Genomic DNA, 22,378 nt, shown 5'->3' on the forward strand with positions numbered 1-22,378 from the left:
GGGCCAGCAGCGCTGATGAGGATCAGCTCCCCCTTGCAGTTGCACAAAGTAAGTCTAGCGCTGTGGGAAGGCCAGGGCCCGCTTTAAGTACATTGGAGGTCTACGTCCCCCGCCGCCTTCTGCTCTGATGCAGCGCCTCCAGGAGCTGAGTCATGTGGTGACAGAAGCCCCCTTCCTATGGGCTGGCAGCGCTCTTGGGGATCAGCTCCCCCTTGCTGTTGCACCAAGTAAGTCCCATGCTGCGGGAAGACCAGGGAACACTTTGAACGTGTTGGAGGTGTTTTGTGTTTCAAAGAATGTGATAACGTTTCATAAATCGTTACGCCACGAAGCTCTAATTTGAGACTTTGCCCTGCTGCAAGTTGAGCTTTCTATTCTTGATTTGTAACCTAAACACTTTATTTATACCAGCCTGCATATATTGTGCATCAATTTTATTTTATGAAATTAAAGTATGTTCCGTACCAAGTCCTTCATAAGCATTCCTTCAGTTCAAAGCAGTGATAGAAGTGGGTGGGGACGGAAGGGCACGGCGTGCCCCTACTTCTAAAAAATTGTTCAGTCCGTTCCCCTACTTCTTGCTTTCAAAAAAGCGTCCAGGGACGGCAAGAATAGTCCAACTTTAAAATGATAACTTTTTTCTTTCCGCTTCCAGGGGCTGCTCGCACTTCTCTGTTGAACTCCAGAGGCTGCAGCAGCCCCCGCCCCCCTGAGCTTGCACAGCCCGAGGGCAGGCCATTGTCATTCCGATTGAGGCAGATTAGCCCCTTTAGAATGACAATGCGCCCGCCCTGTGCCTTTAACATATCAAGTGCCCCTGAGATCGGAGTTGGTGATTAGAGAGGAGCTGTCCCCAAGCAGAGTACTGTGGGGAACTTGACACCTTTGTCAATGTTGTGCACGGAGTGAAGTGAACTGGGCAGGAGCAGTGACCACAGTGACCGAACAGAAGAGGCGACAGGAAAGGAGAGGTACTAGGGCAGGAGAGGTGTCAGGGCAGGAGAGGTGACGGGGCAGGGGAGGTGACGGGGCAGGGGAGGTGACGGGGCAGGGGAGGTGACGGGCACGAGAGGTGACGGGGCAGGGGAGGTGACGGGGCAGGGGAGGTGACGGGCAGGAGAGGTGACGGGGCAGGAGAGGTGACGGGGCAGGGGAGGTGACGGGGCAGGAGAGGTGACGGGGCAGGGGAGGTGACGGGGCAGGGGAGGTGACGGGGCAGGGGAGGTGACGGAACAGGAGAGGTGACGGGGCACGGGAGGTGACGGGCAGGGGAGGTGACGAGGCAGGGGAGGTGACGGGGCAGGGGAGGTGACGGGGCAGGGGAGGTGATGGGGCAGGGGAGGTGACGGGGCAGGGGAGGTGACGGGGCATGAGCTAGAGCAGTAACCGGGCGTGAGCGGTAAAATCAATCAATCAATCAATCATAGGCATTTTTAGAGCGCTCTACTTACCCGGAGGGTCTCAAGGCGCTAGGGGGGGGGGTGCTGCTACTGCCCGAACAGCCAGGTCTTGAGCTTCTTCCTGAAGGCGAGGTGGTCTTGGGTCAGGCGCAGGTGGGTCGGGAGGGAGTTCCAGGTCTTGGCGGCCAGGTAGGAGAAGGACCTTCCTCCTGTTGTCGTTCTTCGGATGCGGGGGACGGCGGCGAGGGCGTGACTGGCTGATCGGAGGTGTCGTTTGGGAGCGTAGAAGTTGATGCGGTTGTTGAGGTAGCTCGGGCCTTGATCGTGAAGAGCTTTGTGTGCGTGGGTAAGGAGACGGAAGGTGATTCTCTTGTTGACCGGGAGCCAGTGCAGGTCTCTTAGGTGTCCGGAGATGTGGCTGTGTCGTGGGATGTCGAGGATGAGTCTGGCTGAGGCGTTCTGGATCCGTTGGAGTCTCTTCTGGAGCTTGGCGGTGGTTCCGGCGTAGAGGGCGTTGCCGTAGTCCAGTCGGCTGGTGACGAGTGCCTGGGTGACAGTCTTCCTGGTCTCGGTGGGGATCCACCGGAAGATCTTCCGTAGCATGCGCAGGGTGTTGAAGCATGACGAGGAGACGGCGTTGACTTGCTTGGTCATGGAGAGGGAGGAGTCCAGGATGAAGCCCAGGTTGCGTGCGTGGTCTGTCGGTTTGGGTGCGGTGCCCAGGGCGGGGGGCCACCAGGAGTCGTCCCAGGCGGAGGGCGAGGATCCCAGGATGAGGACTTCCGTCTTGTCCGAGTTCAGCTTCAGGCGGCTGGTCGACATCCACTCGGCTACCTCTTTCATTCCTTCGTGAAGGTTGGCTCTGGCGGCGGCGGGGTTGTTGGTCAGGGAGAGGATCAGCTGGGTATCGTCGGCGTAGGAGATGATGTTGAGGTTGTGTTGGCGTGCGATGGCCGCGAGGGGGCTCATGTAGACGTTGAAGAGGGTTGGGCTCAGCGAGGATCCTTGAGGGACGCCGCAGATGACTTCGGTGGCCTCTGACTTGTACGGTGGTAGACGGACTCTCTGTGTTCTTCCGTCGAGGAAGGAGATGATCCATTCCAGCGCCTTCTCCTGGATTCCGACGTTGCTGAGGCGATGCACTAGGGTGCGGTGGCAGACGGTGTCGAAGGCCGCGGAGAGGTCTAGTAGGATGAGGGCCGCTGTTTCTCCGTTGTCCATCAGGGTTCGGATGTCATCGGTGGCAGCCATGAGGGCGGTCTCGGTGCTGTGGTTGGCTCGGAAGCCAGACTGTGAGGGGTCGAGGGATCCGTTCGTCTCGAGGAAGGCGGCCAGCTGCTTGTTGACGGTCTTCTCGATGACTTTGGCTGGGAACGGGAGCAGCGAGATGGGGCGGTAATTCTTGAGCTCGGTGGGGTCCGCTGTTGGTTTCTTGAGTAGAGCGCTGAGTTCGGCATGCTTCCAGCTCTCAGGGAAGGTGGCGGTGGTGAAGGAGGTGTTGATGATGTCACGCAGGTGGGGTGCGATGACGGCGTCGGCCTTGTTGAAGACGTGGTGAGGGCAGGGGTCGGTCGGAGATCCGGAGTGGATGGAGTTCATCATGCGGACGGTTTCTTCGGTGCAGATCGGAGTCCAGGCGCGGAGGGTGGTGGTGGGGGGCGGTGGTTCGGTCGAGTTGGACGTGGCGTTCGTCGGTTGGGTGTTGAAGCTGTTGTGTATGTCCGTGATCTTGTTGTGGAAGTAGGAGGCGGGGGAGTTGCAGAGTTCTTGCGATGGGGTGATGGGCAGGAGGACAGGAGCGGTGAAAGGACCAGGAGCGGTGAAAGGACCAGGAGCGGAGAAAGGACCAGGAGCGGTGGAAGGACCAGGAGCGGTGAACAGGACAGAAGCGGTGAACGGGGCAGGAGCAGTGAACAGGACAGGAGCAGTGAACAGGACAGGAGCAGGGAACAGGACAGGAGCAGGGAACAGGACAGGAGCAGGGGACAGGAGCAGGGAACGGGACAGGAGCAGGGAACGGGACAGGAGCAGGGAACGGGACAGGAGCAGGGAACGGGACAGGAGCAGGGAACGGGACAGGAGCAGTGAACGGGGCAGGAGCAGTGAACGGGGCAGGAGCAGTGAACGGGGCAGGAGCAGTGAACGGGGCAGGAGCAGTGAACGGGGCTGGAGCAGTGACTGGGAGAGGTGATGGGGCAGGAGAGGTGATGGGGCAGGGGAGGTGACGGGGCAGGGGAGGTGACGGGGCAGGGGAGGTGACGTGGCATGAGCTAGAGCAGTAACCGGGCGTGAGCGGTGAAAGAACAGGAGCGGTGAAAAAAAAAGGGGCAGTGAATGGGGCAGGAGCGGTGAACAGGACAGGAGCAGTGAACGGGGCAGGAGCAGTGAACGGGGCAGGAGCAGTGAACGGGGCAGGAGCAGTGAATGGGGCAGGAGCAGTGAACGGGGCAGGAGCAGTGAACGGGGCAGGAGCAGTGAACGGGCAGGAGAGGTGACGGGGCAGGGGAGGTGACGGGGCAGGGGAGGTGACGGGGCAGGGGAGGTGACGAGGCTGGAGAAGGAGAAATGACAGGACAGGAGAAGGAGAAGTGATGGGACAGGAGAAGTGACGGGACAGGAGAAGTGACAGGAAAGGAGAAGGAGAAGTGACGGGACAGGAGAAGGAGAAATGACAGGACAGGAGAAGGAGAAGTGATGGGACAGGAGAAGTGACGGGACATGAGAAGTGACGGGACAGGAGAAGAAGTGACGGTGCAGGAGAAGTGACGGGGCAGGAGAGGTGAAGGGACAGGAGAAGTCAAGGGACAGGAGAAGTCAAGGGACAGGAGAAGGAGAAGTGAAGGGACAGGAGAAGGAGAAGTGAAGGGACCAGGAGAAGGAGAAGTGAAGGGACCAGGAGAAGGAGAAGTGAAGGGACCAGGAGAAGGAGAAGTGACGGGACAGTAGAAGGAGAAGTGACGGGACAGGAGAAGTGACGGGACAGGAGAAGGAGAAGTGATGGGACAGGAGAAGTGACGGGACAGGAGAAGTGACGGGACAGGAGAAGGAGAAGTGACGGGGCAGGAGAAGTGACGGGGCAGGAGAAGTGACGGGGCAGGAGAAGTGACGGGGCAGGAGAAGTGAAGGGACAGGAGAAGGAGAAGTGAAGGGGACAGGAGAAGTGAAGGGGACAGGAGAAGTGACGGGACAGAAGCAGGGCCGGACTGGCTACTGGGCAGTTAGGAATGCTGCTGAGCTGGGGGGTGATTTTGATAATGGGGACATGCGTGAGCTAAACGAAATTCGTTTTGCTTTCAGGATTTCGCAGCACACGCAGGTCTCCATGGACGAAATCCGCCTCCACTGCAGTAAAATCAGGCAGCAGATCGGCAGCATTCCTAACTGCCCGGTAGCCAGTCCGGCCCTGGACAGGAGAAGTGAAGGGACAGGAGAAGTGACGGGGGCAGGATAAGTGACGGGGGCAGGAGAAGTGACGGGGGCAGGAGAAGTGACGGGGCAGGAGAAGTGACGGGGGCAGGAGAAGTGACGGGGGAGGAGCGGTGACGGGGGCAGGAGCGGTGACGGGGGCAGGAGCGGTGACGGGGGCAGGAGAAGGGAGGGGGCAGGAGAAGGGAGGGGGCAGGACTGTTCCTATTGGGTGCAGAATCTAGACTGATTTGCATATGGCTGGGTCCAAACTGGAATGGCATGGTGAGCAAAGAAACAATGGATTTAGGCCCAGATCTCTGTACTGGGGTGAATGTATGATATTGTTCTGCATTCAGTTGTTCTTTTTGCTATATTATGATTGAGCAGCTAGCTGGCGACATGAATATGAAGGAGCCTTTGTGGGTTTCCGTGAGTATAGATTCCCCTGAAGAGTTCCTTTCTCTTCTGAGCCCTGCATAACACGTGTACAGGAGGAGCCCTGTATTCATGACCTCAATGTTTGAGACAAAAAATAATCATGGATTTCTGAACATTGAGTAAAAGCATTAAGGTAACATGTTGTTCCTGGTTAGTGTTTGCTTTTTCCTGAATTAAACCTCAAACATGTTTATCCATTGTTTTAATTAAATAACGTTATAAGCTGTAACTGGTCAGTGAAATGCTAAACCTACTAAAAATTGGTATGTTTTGCTATTTCTAGCTACGCCCCTGACTCCGCCCACTGATTCAATCTTCGGTTATTCCCGCCCCCTGATTCTCCACCCACAGTTCCCCTACATTTTTTTCCCCACTTCGACCACTGGTTCAAAGCAAAAATGGTATACCATTGTGAGAAGTGATTTTCTGTTAATAAAGAGCATTACAAGCTCAGATTATGCTAACATTAGATCGACATCACGATATACCATGTGATGATTAATTAATACTATCTTCTGTGCTAAATAAAGTATTGTTAGTGTTTACGTGACTGAGCAGACAATGTTCTCAGAAAAGTGTTCTCACTGTACCGAATCAAGGACGCTTCTCATCGTGCCAGGTTCATGCTAAAACAATGTATTGGCTTAACTGTGCACCTAAGGCTGTGAGAATGAACAGGCGCCCCCTTAGTTGCACCGCGGATCAGAGAAGGAGGTGGGGCTGGCTGGATAATGAAGGGCTGGAAGTGTGGGAAACAAAACTTATCAGAAACGAAACTTAGCAGAGGTATTTAAGGCTGTGCTTCAGGGGTTTCGTCCTCTTTGTCTCCTCGGACCACAGCCGGGCTACAGGAGCAGCGTCGACATGGAGAAAGGTTTCCTATCGGCGCGGGCGGTGGTGGTAGGGTGAGTGGGAGGGGCCGTGGCGTAGTGGATCAACTAGTTAAGTTTAATTAATATATTATTTAGTTTGTACAGATCGCATTTATACATTTTATTTTCTAATGATGTATCTGACAGATTATCATGCGTTTTGCATACACGTTTGAGTCGTCACCGAAAGTCAACGACTGTGTCAATTTTTGGAGGGCGTTCATTAGGGATGAAAGCATAAAAGAGAGGAAGGCGCGCCCGTATAGTGGCAAAAAAAATGTTTCTTCTAGCCTGTTTCCTTTGGGTCCGAACCCTGAGAACTAGGTATTCCCACAGAAATTATGCAAGTCTTTCTAAAGCCCTATAAAAGTATGTGGATTTCTTTGACTAGAGACTCCCTTTTTCCCAACCTTAGAAGGTGAATCTATCCCGGATTTAATTCAGAACTGTACTAGGTCCTTTTACCTAAGATATGTACGCTGTGCTACTAAACTTACTTATGACCAGGGGCGGCTGGTGACATTTGAAAGTGCAGGGGCGTAAACTAATTTGCATATTGCACCGCAGCGATCGAGCGCAGCCCGAACCACCTTGCATCCATCCATACATCATTCATGCATCCACCCATCTATCCACCCACCCACCCTGCATCCATACATCATTCATTCATGCATCCACCCATCCATCCATCATGCATCCACCCATCATGCATGCATCCATCCATACATCATTCATGCATCCACCCATCCATCCACCCAACCATCCTGCATCCATACATCATTCATTCATGCACCCACCCATCCATCCATCCACCCATCCATCCATCATGCATCCACCCATCATGCATGCCTCCATGCATCCATCCATACATCATTCATGCATGCATGCATCCATCCATCCACCCATCCTGCATCCATACATCATTCATTCATGCACCCACCAATCCATCCATCCACCCATCCATCATGCATCCATCCATACATTATTCATGCATCCATCCATCCATCCATACATACATCATTCATGCATCCACCCATCCATCCACCCACCCACCCTGCATCCATACATCATTCATTCATGCATCCACCCATCCGTCCATCATGCATCCACCCATCATGCATGCATGCATCCATACATCATTCATGCATCCACCCAACCATCCTGCATCCATACATCATTCATTCATGCACCCACCCATCCATCCATCCACCCATCCATCCATCATGCATCCACCCATCATGCATGCATCCATGCATCCATCCATACATCATTCATGCATGCATCCATCCATCCACCCATCCACCCACCCATCCTGCATCCATACATCATTCATTCATGCACCCACCCATCCATCCATCCACCCATCCATCCATCATGCATCCACCCATCATGCATGCATCCATCCATACATCATTCATGCATGCATCCATCCATCCACCCATCCACCCACCCATCCTGCATCCATACATCATTCATTCATGCACCCACCAATCCATCCATCCACCCATCCATCATGCATCCATCCATACATCATTCATGCATCCATGCATCCATCCATCCATACATCATTCATGCATCCACCCACCCACCCTGCATCCATACATCATTCATTCATGCATCCACCCATCCATCCACCCATCCATCCATCATGCATCCACCCATCATGCATGCATCCATGCATACATCCATACATCATGAATGCATCCACCCATCCATCCACCCACCCACCCTGCATCCATACATCATTCATTCATGCATCCACCCATCCATCCATCATGCATCCACCCATCATGCATGCATGCATCCATACATACATCATTCATGCATCCACCCACCCATCCTGCATCCATACATCATTAACACACTGAACTATCTCAAGTCATTTGTGTAAGCTAGTTTACTGGAACACCGAAAAACACACACTCTTACCTTGCTGCCGGTCCCGCACACGTCACAGGCTCACAGCGCCCCTGGCCAATCCTGGCGCCAGGGGCACAGGTACCCTCTCGCCCGCAGCACGCCCATTACGGCTCCTGATGGGCATGCGCAACGCCGCCAAAACACAATTGCGCATGCGTGGGCACGGGTAAAAATTCACCCTCCGTCCCCACGCATGCGTACTTGTGTTGCGGTCCGTAAAAACATGTCAATGAATCAACATGACGCCCGCCCGGCGGTCTGACGTCATGTTGATTCATTGACATGATTGTCATGAGGGAGCTGCGGCAGCGTCGGGCAGGGGGGCTACGCCCCCACGCCCCAATGGACGAACCGCGCCTGCTTATGACATATTTATTGTAATCACCCTATTCTTTATATAAAGCCTTGAAACGAAAATCCTTGTCTGTCATTCTTAAGAGAATGTTTTAACTTTGTTATATGGATTCCACTAACAAGAAAGATTGGCGGTACCACTCAGGGAGCACCGCTCCCAGTCCTTGCCGTCGTTACGCCCCATGAATTAGAATATAAGACAGATTTGTGTGCCAACAGAACTGGCAGCAGAAGGGATGGTTCTGATTGAAGATGAACTGTAAATTGATCAATTAATTGGCTATAGAACTGAGCATGCTACCTTTATTGTCTAGACGGTTTACCCTGAGATTTAAATTTACCCAATCCCAAACTGATCCTGGTTCAGGTGAAATGGGGTTGCTAAAGAAGAACAATGGCAGGAGTATCAATAGGGACTGCATGCGAAATGAGGGAATGAAGTAGGTACAAAGTAGTGCATGTTGGGAGCTGTAGTCAGCACAGAGTGAGGAGATGCAGTGGATGACACCTGAGAACAAATATTATGTGGCTCTGATTGTCAGATTTGTTGGAGTGATAATTATTGTAGTTCTAGTGATGTTTTTGAACTTTTAAAGAGCTTTACCTCAAGCCGAGTATTGAACAGGTAAAATTGCCTGCTAGGTTTGGTGTACTGTGAGGTGCTATCAGTTATATCAAAGTAGAAATATAATCCATTCATATGTGAATGTACTAATTGAGCTTGTTGCAGTTCGCTCCTAGTGCACAGGAGGTGGACCCACTGAGTGTAGTGACTTTCGTAGAGTTGAGGCTTCACTGTAGTACGGAAGCAGGTAGCATTCTTTTTGTTATAAACAACTTTGATTAGTTGAAGCAGGCAGCGGAGCCAAAAATTGAAAAAGGACTTAGAAGCGATTGGGGCGTTAAATCATAAAGGTGCCTTGCAGCGATAGGCTGGTGGATGGGGAAACCACGTTGTGGTAGGATTACCCTTGACAGAGACGGGCTGGGATTGGTGGACAGAGTAAACTGATTATCGGTGCGAGAAAAGTGAGAGTCTGTAGTGGGATTGATTGCGATTGTTATTATAAAGGGTAGTAGAGCTCCTTAGTGCCAGAACACCTTCACATTATGCAGCAGCAGATGCACCAAGTGCTACTGCACCAGTGTCACGCAAAACCCGAGTCGCCGCGGTATCCTCAATAGAGGCTTGTACACTCCCAAGTTATACAGAGACAGACACCAGTTACATCCTTTACTCAAGCCCCGTTTCCGTTGTAATAGAACCTTACTTATGCCAAATATCATTCATTTCCCCTGGTTGAGACCTGTGCTAGTTCTGTCTGAGGGCAACTTGTCCCGCGTTTACCTCAGGATTCAGCACCAAGTGCAATAAGCATGGCCATAGTTCCTTACCAAGGAGGGAATGTAGTCACCAGTGAAATTATGGGCGAGACAACTAGCACGCACATGGATGTTAAATGACCAGGTTCAGGTCAAACAACCCCTTGGATAAATCTATCACAGTTAAAGGAACTGGTGTAAGAAAATGTGGGTATGGATTACTTAGGATACTATGGGGAAACCGAGTTGATTCAGATTTGTAAGGAATCAGCTAGAATGGTAAAGGTGGCCCATACCAAGATGGAAAAGGTGGTGGATGAATGTGGTGTTGACATAAATCAGCACAAGAAGCTGCAGAGTAATGCTAGAATGGATACGAGGGTGAAGGAACACCGGTTTCTGAAACTGAGAGGCCTGCGAATGCATGAGAGGGATTTGATCGAAAACATTAAAGGATGGAATGACGCTGAAAAGCTCAGGGAGTTGTGGCACCAAAAAGACAGGGTTAAAATAAAACAAAAGGGAAAGGAAGGCGAGGAAGGAGTGTTTGTTAGAGAGCAACAACCATTCCCCTTGCAAGAGGAAAAAGGAGGAGGGTGAATACATGCTCCATGGTCGTGATCAGATCTTGTCCACCTTACCAGTTTCTTTCCAAAGCTTAGAAAAATCCTGATAAGTGGTATACCCAGATGGATAAAATAGTGACCATGTCAAAAGTACTGTGGGAGAACTTGGACATGTTATTTGAGCTAGAGGTCTCAAAGGATCTGTGGGCAGAATGCAAGAGAGCTGCTAAATGGCCTACACAAGAACTTCCATGGGTGCCAGGGGCAAATGCTCCTTCGTTCATTGTTAGGGCAAGTCTGAGGAAGTATTAAGACACCTGAAGACAAAGGTTCCCAAAGAGAAATTAATCATCCTTACATTTATCGAACATCTCAGGAGCCCAAGGAATCAGTGAACGCTTTGAGAAATTGATGCAACTGTATAGGGAGCATAGTGGAATGAATGACCCATTGGGAGAGAACATTCCTAGCTTCTCTGTATATGGGTTGAGACCAGAAATCAGCAATCAAATAATCCAAGGTGTCTTCTGTTGGTAGAACAAATCTGTCTACGAGATGCTGCAGTATGCAAAATATTGTAGTGCGACATGAGGCAAAGCGGAAGGGGCTGAAGGAGAAGTTCATGATAGCTCAAACCCAGTTTGCACATAACGCAGGGTCAAAGGAACTTAACATCCCGCTTCAAGGGTCTGAATTGGATCCCAATTGTGGAATGGCAATGCAAGGCGTTTCCTTTTTTTCACAGTGGGAAAGCCTCTGGAACAGGACAAACCTAATAGGGCAAACATAAGTCCCAAAAAAGGTTACCCGGTGCAACATTTGTAACAGATTAGCGCATTGGAAGAGGGATGCAAGTACAAGCCAGACTGAATTGTGACAGAATAACAAGAGACGATTTCAGCAGGACAGGGAGAGTTTCCTCTTGTACCTAGACCCCCTATGGCCGCCACAAGGTCCCAAAATCTTGAGTTTCACCTAACACCTTTAACCCAATACAGATGCAAGGAGGTATTAAACCTCTTCAGCCAAATCACAGGGTCCCCAAAATTCTATGAGAATACAAAGAAACCTAGTCCCCATGAGGTTTGAAACTTCCATATAGCAGGATCAGTGATGGTGCATGAGGGGGAAGGAGGAGTGCGTGATTGGTACAGTTCTAGAAATGCATCAAAGTGGACCGTATGTAGATGGGGAGGTTAAAGGACATCCTGTGTCTTTCCTAATAGGCACAGGAGCCACACGTTGTAGGCATTACAAATCAGCAGCGTACTATCCAAGTTACTGACCTAGTGCTAGTAAAAACAGGAGACAATAGAGAGCAACACCCGTTCGTAATCTGTGATTCCAATCTGGTAAACCTCCTAGGCCGAGACCTTCTCTGCAAACTCAATTGCGTTATATATTGCTCACAGCATGGGTTTGGAACGTAATCTGTAATTCCAGTCTGGTATACCTCCTAGGCTTAGACCTTCTCTGCAAACTCAATTGCGTTATATATTGCACACAGCATGGGTTTGGAATTAAAACAACAAGCAGAGGATGCAGAGTTCAAATTAAAGTCACTGGAGAGTGTCGTGAGCTATATCTAGTCTCTACTGAAAACTTGCCAATAAACTTGAGAGAGACAGTCAAGGAAGAGGTCTGGGATTTTACAGGTAAAGATATTGGATTGATCAACTATGCCAAGTCTCAAAAGATTACCCTCTGACCCAGTGCTTTTTACCCCAGACTCACCCATACAAAATTACACCAGAGGCCACTTCAGTAATCACCCCTGTCATTGAGAGTATGATAGAGCAAGGGATCCAGAAGTTAGTTTTCTGGAGTCCAAATAACTCCCCGATTATGGCCTTACAGAAATCAAATAAAAAGTGGAGTACTGTTCAAGACCTCAGAAAAATTAACCAAATTGTCCTTCCATTCTATCCTGTGGTACTGAACCCTGCCATGATTCTATTCCAAATCTCTCCAGTTCACAGTCATTAATCTTCATCAGGCATTCTTCTATGTCCCGTTACACGAACAAAGACAGTTTCTCTTGGGGTTTGAGTTCCAAGCTGAGTACCCTTGTGTGGTGCCGCATCACACAAGGGGCCCAGAAAGAGCCCATCCGATTTCCAGATTCTTAACTTTATCCATGGGTCCCTGCAGTTGTCATGAGGTTCAACACTAATTGAATATATAGACGGACTCCCGATCGCCTCAATAACTAAAGAAGCCTGCAAACAGGGTACTATTGCTTTACTAAACTATTTGGCTGAAAACGGGCATAGGGTCTCACCTGAGAAACTGCAATACTGCCGAACGGAAGCCATGTATCGGGGATATCAAATAGCAAAGGGAGTGAGGCAAGTGTCTCATGAACGTATAGAGACAGTTCGTAACATTAAGTTCCCAACTACTATGAGAGAAGTGAGGATGTTTTTGGGCATGGTTGGCTACTGCCGATAATAAATCTCGAACTTTTCCTTGGTGGCGAAGCCTTTGATAAGGCTGGCACATCATCCTGATGTCAATGACCTAGTACCAAAGGATGATGAAAGCAAGGAAGCCTTTAAAGAGCTAACAAAAATTGCTTTACAGCGCACCTGCTCTTGGAATGTCAGTCTATACGAAATACTTTGTGCTGTTTTGTCACAAAAGAGATGGGTGTGCCCAAAAGAGATGGATGTGCCCTGTCTGTGTTAACACAAGCCGATGGAAACACTAAACATCCCATTGGTTATTTTTTAGCTACTCCTGATCCGGTGACTGCAGAGTTGCTTGGTTGTCTCAAAGCGGTTGCAGCGGTTAGCCTTAGCAGACATCAAACTGAGAGGACCATGATGGCTATCTTTGAATGTGATGATTCCGCAATCTATTGATATCCTCTTGACTCATACCAGAACTCAGTATTTGACAAATAGCGGGCTAACCCGCAATGAGAGAATCAGATTGGCAGCTCATAGTGTCTCCATTTGGAGACGTAGCACACTAAAGCCTGCTTCTCTATTGCCAACCTCAGAGGGAGATGATGAGGGCAACTTTGACCATGACTGTGTTCGCATAACTGAGTTGTGCACAAAATCAAGGCCTGTCATATAGGATGTTCCCCTTTCTGAATATGATTATACCCCCTTTGTTGATGGATCCTGAGAGACTGGCACAGCATCCTAAGAGCTGCTTATGCCGTATGTATGCTAAGTGGGGTAACGGAGGCTTCTTACTTGTGCCACGTAACCTGAGCACACGTAGCTGAATTGATAGCCCTTACCAGAGCTTGCTGTGCCTTAGAAGGCTCACTGGTCACTATTCATACTGACAGCCAGTATGGATTTGGAGTTGTGCATGACTCAGACCAGTTATGGTTGCAGGAGGAATTTCTGACTTCGGCTGGCAGCCCTGTAAAAAAAACAGGTTAAATGTTTCAAATTTGCTAAATGCTTTCCAGTTGCAAAGGAAAATTGCGGTGGTGAAGTGCGCTGCACTCAAGCGCATCAGTTACTTTGTCACCAGAGGCAATCACTATGCAGATATGCAGACGAAGTAGCCCGATACTGCACTTTTGAGTCCAGCACCTTCCATCTAGATAAGCTGTGCAACATAAAACGAGAGACTGCGACAAACATGTTACCGAAGTACCATATATACGTTCAATGAGTTGCAGGAATTACAACATGCTGCCCCAGAGACAGAAAAGGTTAAGTAGGAAAGAATGGGATGTTTGAAAGATGCCAAAGACATTTCGATTTCCAATGAGGGAAAAACAGTTCTTCTTAATTCCCTTCTGCCTGTAATTGAGAGACACATGCATGGTCCAACTCATGTGAGAAGAGACTGAATGGTAACTACCTTCCGTTTTCACTGGTTTAATCCTTGTTTCAGAATGTTGACTGAAGATTTGTGCCAACGATGCATGATCTGCCAAAAGCAAAATGTGGGCAAGGGATTGCAGTGACTATGGGACACATTGGGAAATCCAATGGTCAATATAATCGCATTCAGATTGATTTTGTGGCAATGCCATGATGTAATCAGCTGAGGAACATTCTTTTCATCGTGTGTCTATTTTCACGATGGGTCGAGGCCTAATCCACCCTGAGATTTGATAGCTTAATAGTCGCCAAATTGTTGTTGCATATGTTAATACCATGATTCCGGATGCCAGTTCATCTTGAATGGGATCAAGGGACTCACTTTAAGAGTGAGATCATGCATTTGACTTGTACAGATTTGGGGATTGACCAAAGGTTCCACTGTAGCTACAGACCAGAAACATCAGGAATTGTTGAAAGACTGAATTGGAAAATCAAAGCTAAACTGGCTAAAGCTTGCACCACTACATCACTTAAATGGCCTGATGCCCTTCCTTCGGGGCTCATGAGTATCTGAAGCACCACTTGTAAAATAACTGAATTATCGCCACAAGTAGTTTTGATAGGGAAAGCCATGAGAATAGCCTCTTTTCCAGAGGCTACCCTTGTAAATATCACAGATGGCATGGTCCTCAAGTAATGCAAAGGATTGTCTGATGTGGTGCGTTCTCTCTTTCATTAGGTCAACATTCAGCTGTCCTAGAGTTCCCAGGGAATGACTTTAACCCTGGTGACTGGGCCCACATCACAAAACATGTCTGGAAGTCTTGTGTGGAAGAAAGGTGGCACAGAAATTATACAGGTGATCCTGGTCACCAACACCGCCGTTAAGTGTCCTGTTCTCCCGAACTGGATACATGCCTCTCATACCAAGAGGGCAAGGGATAAAGGGGAAGAACCACAGATATTATCTGCCAATTCTTCGAGCCGCCCTAGGTTTCGGAAGAAAGCGAGGAGGATAAGAACGGAGATTAGTCACCCCGATTAGATGAGCAGCATATAAAATCAGAGACTGATGGGAAAGCTGACGTTTTGACAACCACTGCGACACCAACAACTGGGTTGAGGATACGCATCCACCGGGACAGTGGACTTTCATGGAAGGCCAATGCTAATCTACCACAGCAACTTCCCCAAGGAGTGGAACCTGGCACAGAACCAGGAGGCTCCACCTGAGAGAGTGAATCAGCCCCATCAGAACCAGAACTCTCGAGCACCTATAAGAAAAGTTTGCCACTAAAAAGGGACTGCTGATGCCCAATATGAGACTATATATGTTTAGAGAAGACAGTGACTTAGAAGAACAGGAAAAATTGGGCCAGATTGATATTACTGGTGCAGACTTGGAGTCGAGCAATACTAAATGAACTAAAAGCGAGAGTAAAGTAAAATCAAAAATACTCCAATCCAGACTGGACATACCTTACAAAAATCAAGTTTGATACAGATGACTGCCTGACTGATTTCAACAAGCTTCCCCGAGATTTATGACTTGTAGAGATGAGGATCTTTTCAGATTGACAACTGACAAACACCAAAAGGACGAATAGAAAGTTATGGTAACAAGTCAGAGGACGATAGCTTCTTTAGGCCTCCAGTTAACACTGAATAAAAAAAACTGTAGATTTCGAGATAAGATAGTGACAATAGGATACAACTAGAGGACTAACACTTTCTCAGAGATTTCCTCTGATCTGATTTAAGTTAAACATGGTGCAGTCACACTGCAAAATTATAATTGGTGAGTTTGGCCGCTGCAATTTCTGTTTCTGTGTTTGGATAGCTGTTGGATATTTACTTGCTGGGAGAGCATAATTTTCACATTTTAAACAATTTTACCTTCACCCCTGTAGTCAGCCCTCCCTAGCCTGAGAGTAAGTTTCACACCAACCGCAGCTTGAGAGCATGGACAGTTATGTTTATTACCAGATTTTGTCTGAATATGTAAAATTCATGGAGGTGGAGGACTGCTTTGTTTGCTCTAATTTTCCTGCTTCTGCAGCTGAAGTAGCATCTTACTTTCACCTACCACTATCCTATTCATTTTCGTGCTCTGCTTTCTTAAATTTACAAAACTCTATCAAACGGTTGCATTCTGACATTGATGATTCTTTAGAAAATAGACCGATTGATAGTAGAGAAAATGTGTATTTCTGGGCTACTAACCACATTTCTCACTCAGGAACTACCCCCTAGATTAAGCATTGAAGTTGCCAAGAAAGGGTCACTGCATAAAACGGCAGCCAGAGGGAAATGAGACAGTTTAAGAAGTTGGGAAGGAGTTTGGGCACAATTACTTAGTTAAAGAGAAAACCATCTTGAATCTAGAAGTTAGCATCAAGGGCATGTATTGTGTGTGTGGTAAATCTGCCTAATTCCAGTTAATGCACATTTGGGCAGCAACTTGTTATATTGCTTTAATATTTCCTAGAATCTATCATACTAACGAGGTAGATCTTCCACTTGAGAAATATATTAGGAGAAGTAAGCAAAGCTTTAAACAGATTCTTAGTGATATTTTTGGTGCACTCTTATCGTCCATAGGGATAGCCCTGAACAAAGTAAAGATTAGGAAAGTGTCCACTTTAGTAGACTGACTTGCAGCTAATACCGCAAGCTCACTGACAGTGATGATCAATAAAGATCTGCTAGCAATGAGGTGCTATGATTTTGCAAAATCACCTTTTGTTAGACTTGCTCCTCGCAAAGGAAGGTGGAGTTTGCAAAGTCATTCATGCTCGGAAATGTTGTGCATACATTCCTCGCGTAAATAAGCAGCTTGGCAGCTAAATTACTAACATAACGAACATAACACATGAATTAACTGAGCTAGATGTATAAGGTACCCGGGAAGGATTATGGCCAGTCTTTGGATCTATCGGTAAGGGATTTTCTAAAATAGGAGAATAGCTTGGTAGCATAGGAGGAGGTAGTTTAAAACTGCTACTAATTCCTCTTTTGATCATACTAATTGGAATTGAATGTGTGCTCATTTTTTCAAAGTTATGCACAGGAATTTCATAACAGAAGATTCTGTGAGAGGTGTTTTTGTGTTAATAAAGAGCATTAAAACTTAGCTTATGCTAGTATTAGATTGTGCTTACACTGCTGTCCTTCTTGTCAAGACTTCCCAATATTCCACATGCTGATTATTACTGTCTTTTGCACTAAAGAATTGTTAGTGTTTACATGACTGAACAGACAGTGTTCTCAGAAAAGTTTTCTCATTGTACCAAATCAAGGACACTTATCATTGTACTAGGCTCATGCTAAAACAATGTATCACCTTCACTATGCAGCTAAGAATGCGAAAATGACTGAATCTCAATGTATTACTATCCTGAAAGAAGACTAGAGAGACCCCTCCCCCCCTCCACCGTAGAAGGTGAATCTGTGCCGGATTTGATTTAGAACTGTACTGTATTCTTTGTACTTATGATTTGCATGCTTTGCTGCAAAACTTGCTTATGGCATGTTTGATTGTAATCTGCCTATTCGTTCTTTATATAAAGCCTTGGAACAACAATCCTTGTCTGTTGTTACTTGTCTGTTGTTACATGGATTCCCTTTCAAGAGTGACAGTTTCAGTCAGCCCCATGAGTTAGATTACAAGACAGATTTGTGAGGACACTCCCATACATCTACATTTAAGAACTCAAAATTTAGAGTTTGTCGGAAAAAGAAAATCAGGTAAATGTATTTTCCATATTCAATTATAATGAAGCAGAGCCAATTTTAGGAGAGACAGCTAAATAAATCAATTTTCAGCCCCAAAAAATTGTGATTCTTCTGCCTGAATCCGCTCTGTTTGCACGAATGTACCACTATCTAGTAACGTGTGCAACAATAAGATGGCCGCCTGTTAAGGAGCTCCCACTGGGAGCTCCGCTAGGGATCGCCATTTGCTGTAAATCCTGAGAAATAAAAGAACCCCCCATCGAGATCGGAAGGAAAAGATACCCTGACCATGGAAAGACTGTGGAGAAGCCCATGCAGAGAGAAACTAATGTGAAGCTACCGGTCTAAATGCAACAAGATGGCAGTTCGTGAAGATGCTCCTGCGAGCCTGGGGTCGCCTGCAGCGTAAATCCCTGGAATCCAGCAGAGCCCCTTCATCGAGCCTTTAGATCTCGCTTCCTGGCTCCATGACAGAAGACCTTGCTCAAACTCTCGAGGAAGCCTCCAAACTCCACCACAGAGCATATTAACCAGACACTCTGGGATGCCCCAGCTTCACCTGCCGCTCACCGTCCAGGACCGGAGGGCAGAAGCCAGAGACCCTTTCCAGCTGATGGTGCAAGATTTCATAAACGAGACTTGCTCGGATGCAATCCTGTCAAACAATGTGTAATATTGTAATCAACCTGTTCGTAAATACTAAAACTTGCATTACACATTTACATTGAATCTAGGGGAAGCTTGCCTAAGTGTTTTACTAATAAGTACCCCGAGTGTCAAAAAATGGCTTCCGTAGACGTGGGAACTTTCTGCGCATGTGTCTACTGCATCTACGTGGTATGACGTCTTTTGCTTTGGGGGGAAAACTTTGCAGCTGCGCAATAGCTATTAAAATGGCCACTTGAAACTCACGCGCAATAGCTATTAAAATGGCCACTTGAAACTCACATGTAAATGGACATGCTATGCATGTTTTTCTCTAACTTTATTATTAGTTCGTATTTGGGCCTGGAGGGTGACTGAAATCCCTATCCCACCTGACTGGTGTGCAAGCGCACCCAAACCCGTCCAGATCCATGATATGTCATTTGAAACTCAACCAAGGTCGCTCTGGCAATGAAGCGCTTGGGAACCTCACCTCTCCACCCGAAGAAGGGAAGGAGAAAATTTCAAAATTCGTATACATTGTATTTGTTCCTTATGTGAAATGCGGGTGGGAATAAAGCTTGGGAAAATAAATGTAAGGGGTGGGAATATTGAACAATGAACTACAGAAAAAGCATTACATTAGTATGGTGTGATGACCTCTCCCGTCTCCTTGTCCAATCAGAAATAGGGGTTTTCACAAATATTGAAATATTGGGGGTGGTACAAACACATAGAATAGTCTAATTAAGGTAGGTTTAGTCAGTTAGATGTCACAGACCCATCACTGATGCAGATGACGGCGGATGCCACAGAGGTCAGAGACACTGTTCAAGCACTCTGATAGAAGAATCGAGAGAGAAGAGATGGGGAAAGAGAAGAGTCGGAGAATTGCTGAAGAAGAATCTGTCCATCCAGAGGGGGAGGAATCGAAGAGAGCAGTACCAGAGAGGGGTGCAACGCTGGCGTTGCACTTAGAAGAGGTCACCTATCCTGTCCTGAACGTGTCCTGAACTGTCGACACCTGACTACTTGGGAGCTCCCTTTCCAGTTCCTTGGCCAGGGGTTGGTCCTCACACCATTTGAGGTAAATATAATTCCTTCTAGTATGTCCTTGTACGGTTCTTTGATTCCACCCTTTCCAGGTACCATTGTTCCGAGATTTTACTAAGTCATTGTGTCTTATTCTTGATCATTATTTCCCTAAAGAAACTGGTGTATGATATGTATTGGTATCTGACTCACAAGATTATCGGCTTATGTGTGAATGTTTATGGGCCCAGGTGAGTATGGTAGTTTATGAATAACCCAAGCTGGTAATCTCGCTGAATCAGCTTTTCTTGGTAGCAGAGTTATGGTTAGGTTTTAGTTAAGTTTGGTAGAAAAATTGTGTTTTGAAATATTGATTTATGTATTACCCAAAACCAGTATGTATTGTTTTATGTTGTCTGGAAATTCCCTGGAATATAGGATAGCGGGTGGTAAATGGAAGCCATACTGCAGTAAGGTTACTTGCCATGATGAAGAAAGTGTGAAAAAGTTACGCAGATCTTGAAGCACTGGTTTAGGGATTATTTTCTTGTGTAGAAGTGAGAGTGATTGGTAGCAAAAGAGTTCGCTGGTGAAACTTTGGTCTGATATCACCTACAAAGGGTAATACTGAAGGAGTAACAGGTCCTTTGATGCTTGAGCGAAGAGTAATCGGAAGAGGTTTTACTCGTAGTGTGTGAAGGGTAAAAGGAAAGTTTTACTCGCAGCGGAAGAAATTGACTTTCCTTTGAATTTAGTAAATCAGGCACAGTAGCGAATGTTTCTACGTTGTTAATTAATGAAATGCATTTGTAATATTGTAAGAAATTAAATTTCGCATTACCTTGCAAAGGAGGGGTCAGTTGAGAGTGCTGCACTGACGTCACTGAGAGCCGTGCTGGGATTGGTTGAGACAATGGGCGTGTAGCTGAGGTAAAATTGTAAAGGAGGGGTGAGTAAAGAGGAGCGAAATTGACATCACCGAAAAGCAGCGCAAGCATTGGTTAAGGTGAATAAGCAAAACAGAAGTTGATTGGTCACAAGAATAAAAGACCCGCTAGTATTGGAGAAGCATTAAAATAAAACCGAACATTTGATTAGTCGCCAAAATAGAAGTCCCGATTATAACAGACAGTGAGATTTGTATGTGGAGGCCCGATCGAACTATAATAGGGACTTTAGGATTTTCCCACGAGCAGTATATTAGAGGGAATCCACGGAAAATGTACAGAGAGAAATGTCATTTATGCAGAAAATCTAAAAATATTTTAAAAGGGACAAACCTATTAAAGCAAGAGAAGGAATTGTTTTCCCTACCCCGAAAATGCCTGCATCTTATATGATGATAGCGAGAGGTTATCATACTTATATATGGCTAGAAATTGGATAAAATATACAAAAGATGATGAAGTATTAGCATTTCCTGAGTACGGAACATTTAATGGGAGAATTTTACACAATTTACGAACTCGCATGAATGAGTTAGAACCAAGACCTAGATTGACCCAGTACGAAGCTTTAGAAGAATGGGAGACTGAGGCCTTTGAGCGATATAGGTCACAAAGTAACAGTACATTTTATCATAAGTTTCCTCGAGAAACTCGAGATAGTCAGATGAAACAATGGAGACAAGCCAAGGTGGTGGAAGGATTATATCCTGTACTGACAACAGAAGAACCGACAGGAAGTAAATGTACAGAGAAAACAAAATAGCAGAGATTCAGAAGATGATTATTTTGAAGATATTTTAATGAAAAATCCTCCACCATACCAAGAAGAATCAAATAGAATTACCTCAAGTGTCCTGATTCTGAAAAACCCTTTAGTTCCGCAGGTTGTACATGAGACTACAATAGAATGGGTACTTCAAGAAAAAGGAAGAGAAGCAATAAATAAAAATAGAAGCGAGTTAATTCAGAAAATAACCCAGCTGAACACAAATCCTGAAGCTCTAACGATACCAGTGACTATAGGTCCTGTTGTTCCCTTATATGGGCATAAGCAAAATTGTCCTAAACCACCTGTCCTGACAACACCGATTATACAACGCAGAAAAGAAAATATAGTAATTGATGATCAGGGAAGTGAGTGTGAATGGATAATTTCCTTAATGGATTTGCCAATTAGAGAGCCAATAAACGATTTATTCAGAAAAGTTACGCAAGGTTGTTCAAAAGAGGTACAAATTGAAACGTCCACAGGGACGAAAAGTGCCACTGTAGTAACCCCCAGAAGAAATAGAAAGATGGACATGAGAAATAGAAAGACCAAAATCCCAATCAAAAATATTGGATATATTTAAATTAAGAGTAGAATTGGAGGAAATGATAACTGGAAATGTAGGAGTAGAAAGATTAAACACCTTTAGTGAGGAAGAGTTGCTATTTATATGCAGAAGCATCACCCAAAATACGAAAATATGTCATGAGAAATTGATTAATCTGGCTTCAGAAATGGAAATCGACATAGGGAAATCCAAAGTACTACAGAAACCATATAGAGCAGAGTTTTCTGATAAAGGTTTAGAGAACATGAACATGTCAGGAAGGAAATTACAGATAAAAGAATTGTTAACACTATTGCAAAAATGAGGAGATTCGGATAGATGGAAAACTAGGTGGACAAAGAAAAAGGAAGAAGCACAGGCAAATCGAACAACATCTGAGTATTTAATGAAAGAAACGGAAAAGGTTGAAAGGCTCTGCCCGATGACAGAAGTTCCAGGAGGAGGTGATGTACATGTCCCATGGACCCGACAGGATATTTTATCTTTTACTAATGGTTTCCCAAAGCTTAGAGCAAAACCAGTAGAATGGTACAGACAAGTTGAAAGGTTTGTGAAGGTTTCAAAAGTTTTGTTGCAAGATTTTGATGGACTATTTGATATAGCT

The 22,378-nt window shown here is 46.5% G+C and overlaps 1 protein-coding gene across 2 annotated transcripts in view; it reads left to right on the forward strand.

Annotated features, from left to right (window-relative positions):
- Window positions 1-6,069: 6,069 nt before the first annotated feature.
- Window positions 6,070-22,378, forward strand: part of TUT7 (terminal uridylyl transferase 7) — a 1,540,394-nt gene continuing 1,524,085 nt past the window's right edge. The window contains exon 1 of one of the 2 annotated variants that reach the window (XM_078675707.1): window positions 6,070-6,120. In XM_078675707.1, the coding sequence (XP_078531833.1) occupies window positions 6,111-6,120 (10 nt within the window). In that variant the 5' untranslated portion in view covers window positions 6,070-6,110. Of the gene's footprint in view, window positions 6,152-22,378 lie in introns of both variants that reach the window. The other variant, XM_078675708.1, reaches the window with a different exon arrangement.

Source organism: Lissotriton helveticus, chromosome 2_1, assembly GCF_964261635.1.
Source record: "Lissotriton helveticus chromosome 2_1, aLisHel1.1, whole genome shotgun sequence".
Classification (NCBI taxonomy): domain Eukaryota; kingdom Metazoa; phylum Chordata; class Amphibia; order Caudata; family Salamandridae; genus Lissotriton; species Lissotriton helveticus.